General features: G+C 37.2%; 1 protein-coding gene across 3 annotated transcripts in view; it reads left to right on the forward strand.

Moving 5' to 3' along the window:
* The window catches only part of cep76 (centrosomal protein 76), a 37,694-nt gene extending 27,646 nt beyond the window's left edge, over nucleotides 1-10,048 (forward strand). For all 3 annotated transcript variants that reach the window (XM_052023282.1, XM_052023283.1, XM_052023284.1), the window contains 3 exons: nucleotides 3,320-3,653; nucleotides 6,253-6,470; nucleotides 9,658-10,048. In XM_052023282.1, coding sequence (XP_051879242.1) covers nucleotides 3,320-3,653; nucleotides 6,253-6,470; nucleotides 9,658-9,796 — 691 coding nt within the window. In that variant the 3' untranslated portion in view covers nucleotides 9,797-10,048. The remainder of the gene's footprint in view (nucleotides 1-3,319; nucleotides 3,654-6,252; nucleotides 6,471-9,657) is intronic.
* Nucleotides 10,049-10,280: the final 232 nt, after the last annotated feature.

Raw genomic sequence — 10,280 nt, forward strand, 5'->3', positions numbered from 1 at the left:
ACATGATTTCCCTTTGATAAATCCATGTTGTCTTTGCCCAATCCTAATATTATTTCCCTAATGTCCTGCTACCATTTCCTTAACAATCTATTTCAGCATTTTCCCTATTACCGATGTCAGGCTTCCTGGTCTATAATTCCTGTTTTCTCTCTCCCTCCTTTCTTCAATAGCGGGGTTACATTTGCTGTCTTTTAATCTTTGGAAGCCATTATAGAATCTGTAGAACTTTGGAAGATGACAGCCAGTACATCTACTATTTCCATAATCACCTCTTTCAAAACCTTAGGATGGAGGTCATCAAGTCTTGGGTATTTATCGCCTTTCAGTCCCATTACTTTCTCAATAGTTTATTTTTACTAATGCCTAATATCTTTGAACTTCTCATTCACACTTTGCCTCGATATCTCCACTATTTCTTGGAGGTTTTCTGTGACTTCCATGAAGACACACACAAAATGAGTTTAATTTATCTGCCATTTCCTTATCTCCCAATATATTTTTTCTTGTCTGAGCTTGAATGGAACCCACACTAACTTTAGCAAATATTTTCTGTTTTGCATATCATTAAAAGTTTTTGTAGCCTGTTTTTCATGTTTCCTACTAGACTGTTATATATTTCACTTTTCCTTTTCAATGCTTTGCTGAACTTTGATATTTTCCCAACCTGCAGGCTTTCCTTTTTTTTTTGCGCCTTTCCCTTTAATCTAATGACATCTCAAACTTCTACTGATAACCATGGATGGACCAGTTTTCCTGTTTCATTATTTACCTTAAAGGGAAGTACATAACTTATAATTTATGTGTTAATTCTTTAAATGATTGTCAACAGTTGTTTACAGTCATATCTTTTAATGTAGTTTTCCAATCCACCAGAGCCAGCTCATGCTTCATGCCATTGTCATTTGCTTTATTCAGATCCAAGCCCTTGGTTTCAGATTAAACTAAAGCTTCTAATTTTTATGTAAGATTATTTCATATGATGATCACTGTTCTCTAAAGACCCCAAATCATCAAGTAGCTCTTCCTCATTACACAATAGAATTAATTGTCTGTACCCTCGATTCCGCAACATACCAAAAAAAGCCATCTCTTGTAGACTCCATAACTTTGTCCTCCACACTATTACTGCTAATTTGGTTTGAGTTTAGATTGAAGTCTCTCATGATTATTGTATTGTTCCTGTCACATGCATCTTTAATTTCCTGATTTATACTATGCCTTAAATTACTACCACTGTTTGAGGGCCTATATATACACAACTCTTACCAGTGGTTTCTGCTACATGTTGTTTCTTAGCTCCACACAAACTGATACTACTATTCCTTTTATGAAACTATGATCCTTCCTCTCTGCTGCTTTTATCCCATTCTTTAATATCAGGGCTACCCTGCTTCCTCTTCTATTTTCCTCTACCAGTGCATAAAAACATGGGGGAGGTCCCAAGTTTTTGCTTTGGTTCAAGCTCTTGAACATAATTTTTTAAGTATTGGTATAAATCATCAACAAGCTAGCAAGCTGTTAGAATCTGGAAAACTCCTGAATCATAAGATCATGAACATTCAACCCTTCCAATTTCCATGTAACAGTTGCCCAGTATCATTGGACTAAAAATTGGAAGAAATGCTCATGTAATCAATTCGTGTGCCTTTATATTGTAGGAGGATTAATCCAGGTACTTGAAAATTCTCACTTTTTTTTTTGAAGATTATAGTTGGGCAATCCACCTGTCATGCACTAAAAACAGGAATGTGTTAGGACAGAACTGAATATTATAATCTGTGTCCTATTACATTTCTGTTGCCAAATAACTAACCGATTTCCCCCTAATTTGCTGGTGTTATCTCTTTCTTTAGGCAGTCTGTTCTATATGCTCACCACTCTGTGAAGTAGTTACATTTAAGATGACTTGCTTACCTCTTATGGTCTGAGCTTGTATCTGCAGGCTTTGCAGAATTTATGGTTATTTCAAATATTTCCTGAATGTAACATGACATTGTGCAGGTCAGGTCAAACCAGTGCAATATACTTCTGGGCCTGACTGCATCCTAAATCTTGCAGATTGCAGTGATGGCTTCAACATGACTTCCCACGTTCATCTCCTATATTTCCTGTTGTGTCTATTGCTATTCATTTGTGCTCTCTCTTTATTCACCTTCCCATGTCATCACTATGCTTTGAACAATACTTGTCATTTGTTAATTCTTGCCAATTCTCCAAACGTTCCATGTCTTTTTATATAAATATAATTCCCTTGTATTGCTTGAACCGTGACCCTTCAACGAATGTGTATATCATCATTTCTGTCTCTTTTCCCAACTTACTTTGTTATTTTTGCATTGTGGGCTTTACTGTAAGGCTATCATTTATTTGTCATCCCTAGATGCTGTGAGAAAGTGGTAGAGAACTTCCTTATTAAATCTCTGCAGTATTCTCTGTAATTGGTTTTTTTTGTATAGCTGAATGGCTTACAGCAGTAATTGAGTCAGCCACATTGGTATAGAGTTGCATATAGGCCATATTGAAAGGAAAATAAGCTGTCTTAAATAATGGATATAACTTTATGATCTCTTTCCTTAATGCCTTTTATTTCCAGTTTCCTTTCTTAAACTATTACAAATTCTCAAACTGCTATATAGGGAATAAATGTAGTTAATAGACTAGGCACTGACCACTTAAGGAATTCTATTACCCTTTATCTTAGTCAGAGACAACTCATAGTCCACTCTAGAAGCGCATGCAATTCTGATTGTTATTTCAAGGTGGTGCCAATAAATCTGGCCTCAGAAACCAATTGAAACAAAATGATGGTAGTTACACTGGGTTTAAATCTGTCACTAATCCTGCCATTGTTCAATGGGCCAAAGAGCTGATTTGCAGAGGAGAGATGAGAATAACTGCCCTTGATTTAAAGGCAGTATTTGACAGAATTGGTTGGTGTTGTCAAGGAGCTGTGTTAAAACTGAAATCAATGGACATCAAAATGGAGCCACCATTGAGGGTGTCGGTGTTCAATCATCCCAATCCCAGATGAAACTACAGATCCACCATAATCTTGAAGGATTATTGCCTCCCCTTGTTTCAAATGCTCTTGCTCTTTGTTACGGTTGGAAGTTTCACGTTAAAAATTCATCGGTTTACCATTCAAATTATGACACTATGGTAAATGCACCATCTTTCTATTTAGAGAAGCATTAGATATATTCAGACCCTGTTTAATTGATATTATGTAAATGTTTGATACATTTAACACAAACATGCTGTAGAGAATCTGTGATATTCCTATATATTTAAGGTTGATTTTGTCATTGTTTTTGTCCAGATATGTTCACAGGCCTATTAATCCTGATGACCCACCGCTAGTAGAGCAGCCAAAGAGAACATATCCATATTGTTCAGTAGGCTGCCTCTTCAATCACCAGAGTTTTTATGCAAATTGTCAGCCATCCGACACAGTTGAACTATGCCACTTTGACTTAAATGATGAATCAAAGTGGAAACCCATGAGTACTGAGGCCATAAGATCTGTGTGTGCTCCTGGATCATCATCTTCATTGCCACTGTTTCCACCTTTGTGTGCTCCAGTGATTGATGCAGCAGCTACAAGCAATGAAATTGAACTGGTTTTGAGGGGTCTGATTTCTGAGCACAGGAAGGTAAGGAGATGAAGAGATGGAATGAGTATTTTGAGATCTCCAGTAATGTGACAGTATTTCTACTCTATTCAAAAACACAAGATGCAACACAAGATATAATTGAATGATATTCTTTTATAGAGGTATATTTTAAGAGGACAAAAATGTTTTATTCAAATTTACTTTCCTTTCTTTAATAGAAGAATACAATACAAATTTTGCAGCCTATAATTTGATGTCCTGAGATGTGGAGCAGCCCTGAAATCAGTCCTAGCCTCACTATTTTCTAGGAACTACAATGGAAAGTTTCTATAACTAGGGTCACCAGTGCGATGAGCTATCTTTGTGGGCTACCGTGTGAAAAAGGCAAACTAGCCTATCCAGCCCAAAGGGCTGCGATCAGTACAAAGTGGTTAGAGATTGTTATCTGTGATAGTTTGGCCTTTCTGCTATGTTTACCATTGCCTACCCCACATGCATAGCACTACATTTATTGAAACTGAATGATATTTGTCAGAAGCAGTCCAAATGCATTAGATTTACCAAGAACCTAGCTTTCTTGTTTAGGTCTTATCACCTGCACAAGTCTTTTTATCAGTTGCAGACTTGTGGGCAGTTTCCCCGGTGCATTCATGCCGATCCTTGATAAAGCCCTGATATCACTACTACTGCAGAACAGCATTCATAGCCAGTGTCATTGATGTTACGAATTTCTTATCCAGCCTAAAATCTGACCACTAATTCTAGAGGGCTCTATTGTAATAAGTAACCTATTGTGTACATATTACACAGTATTTACAATGCCGAAGCAGGCCAATTTGTTGCTGCTGGCATTTATGTTCCTCATGCTTCCTCCTACCCTCCTTCAACTGATCTCATCAAAGTGTTTCTCTTGCTTTTGATCTTTTTGCTTATATATGTTTGTCATTCTGATAGTTTCCTTAAAAAAAAGTCAGTAGACCTTCTTTCCCAGAACTATCATTGGAAATCTCCATTAATACATCTCTATCCAGATGGATAAGTTTATTTTTTGACTATACCTTGCAAGCAACTTTCCTATATCAACTCAGTCTAAAATGCCTGCCATTTTCCAGTTGGCTTTTTAAACATTATCATCTCTTTAGCCTTTCTGCAGCTCATGGGAACAATCCAAGGGAATTGAAAGAGATTTGCCAAAGAGTTCCCATTTATTTGAGTGCCTTTGGATCAGCTACGTACTTGATCTATTTTGAGACCCTCTTATTCCAGCTAGAGCCTTTTGCAGATGCATACTGGAAATTAAAATAATTTGTTGCTTTTTTTAAATGGGGAAGAAATGCCTGATAAGTTTTATTATACATGCATAAGTGTTTTAAAAACATAATAAAACAGCAAGCAATTAGGAAGACAAACAATATAAAGATCTTTATTGCAAGAGAATTTGAGTGCAAGAATGAACATGCTTTACTGGAATTATATAGGGCCAAGGTAAGACAGCACCTAGAATATTGTGTATAGGTTTGGTCTACCCATGAAGGATACACTAGGGAAAGAGAGTGCAACAAACGTTCACTAGATGGATTCCTGTGATGAGAGAGTCAGTAGACCAGGTCATCCTTTAGAAGAATGAGAGTTGAAACATACAAAATGCCTTAATCGGCTAGATGCAGAGATGATGTTGTTCCCAGCTGAGATCTCTAGAACCAAGGATCACAATCTCAAAATAAGGTGTTCGCTGTTCAGAATAGGTGGGAAAAAAATTCTTTACCAGATGGGTGGTGAATCTTTGAATTGTTTTTAGCCAAGCGGGCTATGGAGGTTCAATCATTAAGTGCATTCAAGTCAGAAATTGCTAGATATTTAGTTATTAAGGGAATGTGGTTAGTGTAGGAAAGTGGGTAAAAGGTTAGTCGTGATCTCATCAAATGATGATCCAGGCATGAAGGGCTGAACGGCCTGCTTCGGCTTCGATTTCTTGCATTCTCCTCCACACAATTTTCTCTTTTAAAAAGAATTATTTATTTTGTTGTGCAGTATAAATGAGAATTATTTTTATTCAGTACACAGGTTTTGAGGCTTTCCTGCCTTAGCAATTTTGTTAAATTTACTACAAAATTCTAAAAAGACCTTATAAAGTTCTAAAGCATTAATAGTTCCATTTTCAGCTGAGTAATCAGAATATTGGCTGGAAAATTAGATGAATTTAATCTTGTTTTAATTTTTTGGGGGGAGGCGAGAATATCTGAATTTTATTCCCGAAGCTAAATGTTAATTTGGAATAAGCCAGAAAAAAGCCAATTGTGTGGACTTCATTTTCTCTAATCCTGCCCTTAGTAAATGTGACTTCACTTTAGGCTTGCAAGGTTAGCAACAGTATAATATGTAACAACATCCAGAAATCATTGAAATAAATCATTAATTAAATAATATACTTAATTATTAGTGATATTCGTTTAAACATTAGTGTTCTTTGGCAGTACTGCTGAGATAATGCCAAACTCTTAATGACATCCAGTTTAAATATCAGCAAGTTATCAAGCTGATAAGAATGTCCTATCCTGAAATCTTAATAATTGGATTGCTGCCAACTTGCCATTTAATTTCATCAGTAGCCTTTGTTGTACTGATTCCACCTCAACAGGACCTCAGTCTGAACACTGTGTGGGATGACCATCTGTCTTACTTGCTATCGCCGGCACTTGCTGCATATGAGATTGAGCGCACAACTGGAGTGTCCGCGGGCAACGAAGAGTTCCAAGATGCCATCAAGCGAGCGGTGCCTGATGGACATACCTTCAAAGGTTTCCCAATTCATTTTGTGCATCGAAATCCAAGGAGAGCTTTTGCAACCTGCTTAAGGTAAACGTCTATATCCATCTCCAAAGTTTTTTTGTTTCTTGCTTCAAGGAGGATAAAACACACTGTTAAAAGTCTCTCATGTAGACCAAGTATGGATCTAGGTTAAGATTTTATGCACTAATTCACATGTTAGTAAACTGAGAGTAGATGAGACTGTAGAAAAAGGTACTGAAATTTGAAGGCGTGAAACTTGTTGTCCTGTTTGTAATGGCTCAATGATCACCCATTGGAATTCTGTTCTAGCTGTTTAAAGGAAGCCCTGTTTAGTAACAACTGTTAACTTTCATTTGGTTGAATTACTACAAACCAGCTTCCTGCCGTCTATGTCTTGATTTGTGACTTGCTTCCTTATTTCTCCAGCCTTTTTGGTACAATTTATTCAGTCACAGAATGTGAACATCACTGCAAAACTGGCATGTAATGTCTAACTCTAGTTACCTCTGAAATGAGGCAGTTAAGAGTAAACCGTTTGCTGGTCTGGAGTCTCTGTGGAATAGCTAGGAAGGGAGGCAGATTCCGTTCTCTAGGGGACATGAGTGAACCAGATGAGCTTTTATGACCATTCAGTAGTTTCATGGTGCCAATACTGATTTTTAGCTTTTTTAATTTCAGATTTATTGAATTTAAATTCCTCAGCAAACATGTTGTGATTCAAGCTTGTATCTCTGGATCACTATTCCAGGCCTTTATGGAATTAACCTCTTCAGCAAGACATTAGAATTTGTGAGAGCAGTGTCCAAGTGCTGGACTTTTTCCTCCCAGTGGGATAAGTTATTGGCTCCATGTTCCACCTCCCCTGGCAGTCAAGCGAGATAAGGCGGTGGGGGGTTTGTATGGGGGCATTGAGTCTCTTCCCATGTCTGATAATTCCAAGTTGAATTCTGATAGCTGCAGATGTGGGAAGTTCAATAAAACATTTTAAAGCTTTAAAATTTTTTGTAAATTCTTTTGTTTATCTGTTTCATGTCATTTATTTTAAGTACCCATTTATCTACAGGATTAATTGGCTGTAGCTGCGTTTTGGATGTCCACCATGGTAACTTGTATTGTCAATGGATATATTAGAAATAACCAGATTCCATCAGACAAAACCCAAATTATAAATAGGATGTGTTCAAGCTTTGAGGTTCAGGAAAATTTTGTGGGTGCTAGAAATCTGAAATACAGATGCAAGATGATAGGAAATATTCAGGTTGGGCACCATCTGTGAAGAGAGAAACAGCTTTGATATTTTATGGCTTTTCATGCCTGAATATTGAGTATTTTCCTGAATTTTTTTTTGAATATTTAAAAATATGAAATATATTTTGTTCAGTGTTTTGAATCTTTCTTTATCCAGTGATGGACAACAGCTCTTCACTATCTTGGCTAAATGCCTCACTTGTCTGAACTTGGTAGGACTTAATGGATATTCAAATATTTGGAGTTAGCTGTGACCCTTTTGTAACTTGACATAATGCAAGTGCTGTCCAGAATGTGTTATTAGGTAGTAATTGGGTTATGTTAATTCTGTTTTATTCCCATTCTCACCATCATGCTGGTGCAGCAAACAATTCTGTTGGCCTTTATTGCAAGAATAGAGCAATAAAAAAACCCTTGCTACAATTTTATAGGGCTTTGGTGACATCATGCCTGGAGTATCAGGTGGAGTTTTGGTCTCTATATTTAAAAATGTGCTTGCCCTGAGGTTAGTGCAGGGTAAATTCACCAGATTAATTCCAGGATGAGGGGCTTCTCCACTGAGGAAAAATTGAGTAAGATTAGATTATATTCACTGGAGCTTTGAAGAACCTGAGGTAATGTCAGCAAAGCATACAAGGTTGACAATGATTGACAGGGTAGAAGCAAAGAGGTTACTTCTTGCTGGAGAGCCTAGAACTCGAGAGCATAGAATCAGGATAAGGGATTGGACATTCAGGACTGAGACAAGGTTAAATTTCTTCACTTGGGATTGGAGGTTGTAAATCATTCTCTAACCCCAAGGGGTATGGATGCCAATTTTCACTTCTGAGATCGCTAGATTTTTGGACAAGGAGCATCACAAAACAAAAAAATTGAGAAAGAAAGTAGAGTTCAGATACAGAATCTGCAATGATATTGAATGGCAGAGCAGATACAAAGGATCCCTTGGCCTATTCCTGCTTCTAACAAATCGTATCATCACACACAAACTAAGTGTGTTGAGACTAGTTGCTATGCCCTAAATGCTCGTCCAGCTAACTCAAAGCCTGGATTCTTGTGGCTTGTATCATTAGAGCCCTTTGTCCACTCTATTATCTGCAAACCTTCATTTTAACCCATTTGTTTGCTTCCTGGGACAGGTGGCTTCTTTGGGTAAGAGGATTGTGAGTTCTGCCATTTGTTTAACTTGCTCTTAAACTGATCTTTAAGATGTATCTGATTACAATAATAACCACATTTCTGGCCAGTAAGATGAACAAGATTGGAGATAAAGCAGAAAAATTTTTAAAATGTGATGTGAATATACAAAAAAATGGTACAACAGTAGCTTGTTCATAGTGCAAGGATGAAATATTTAATTCCTAAATAAAAACTCTAAAAATAGTGATTCGCATGACCATTCCTAGAACATTGATTCAATCAATCTGACAGCCTGTGAACTGGAAGCTGTTTCCAAACTGTTGCAGTGTTGTCTGAGGATCAGTACATTGGGGGTCTTTTCACTGGGCTGACTGCCAACCCTAATTTCTTGAGTAGTTTAAATTCTGAACTTGAACATGAGAAAAGAACATCACCAGGCAAACAATGTATAAATAAATGTTACTGAATAGATTTAAGGGAAGGGACCTTTTAGGTGAGCTGCCATAAGAACATAATAGGAGCAGGGATATTCATCTGGTCCTTTGAGCCTTCTCCACCATTTGTCGAGATTAAGGCTCATAAACAAAAGTGAGATAATTACCAGATAATCTACATTGGTCAAGACATAAATATTGGCCACAACACCTGGAAGAGCTCTGAAATCATACCATTCATCCTTTGCATCTCTCTCAGAAGGGTGACAGACTTGTTCTAACATCTCACTCAGAAGATGTGACAATGCAGCACTCCCTGATCTAGATTTTAATCTCAACTCTACAAAACGGGACTTGAACCCAGGCTGACCTGGAGGTAAGAGCACTGCCCACTGAACCACTCTAATCCTTTCTCCCCCTTTCCATTTTAGGTCTCCGTTCTGTGAAGAAATAATTTGCTGTCGAGGAGACCAGGTCCGACTTGCTGTCCGAGTAAGAGTGTATCCATACCCTGAGTCTGCCTGTGCAGTCTGGATTATGTTTGCATGCAAGTACCGTTCAGTTCTGTGATGCAGCTGAGCTTTCAAATAGTACTGCTTTCACTTTTGGTGGATGCCAGCGACGGACTGGTTCCTTATTGCTGCTCCATAATGACCATCCTACTAGATGGTATCTTTTCATACTAGCCTAAATTCTACAAACCTAGAGACTGAAATCCTGTTGTATATCTTCATTGTTGGATGTGTCTATTTATTAAAATATAATGTATGGAGAATGTTTTTAAATTTTTTTTTACGAAATATAAAATATTTTGCTACAAAATAAAGCTGATTATATTTACAAACTCTTGTTATTTTATTCAAAGTCAAATTAAATTTCTTTGAAAAGCTCCTGCAGATTCTGGAAATCAGAAATAAAGTAAATGCTAGACGTATTCAGTATCTGTGCAGGGAAAATTAAGCTAATGTTTTAAGTGATAATTTGCGTCAGAGATCAAAAGAAAAGTTTTAAGTTGCAGAGAAAGTTGGGAGGGAAGAGGAGAAAGATGGGAGGG

The sequence above is a fragment of the Pristis pectinata genome, chromosome 9 (assembly GCF_009764475.1).
Source record: "Pristis pectinata isolate sPriPec2 chromosome 9, sPriPec2.1.pri, whole genome shotgun sequence".
NCBI lineage: Eukaryota > Metazoa > Chordata > Chondrichthyes > Rhinopristiformes > Pristidae > Pristis > Pristis pectinata.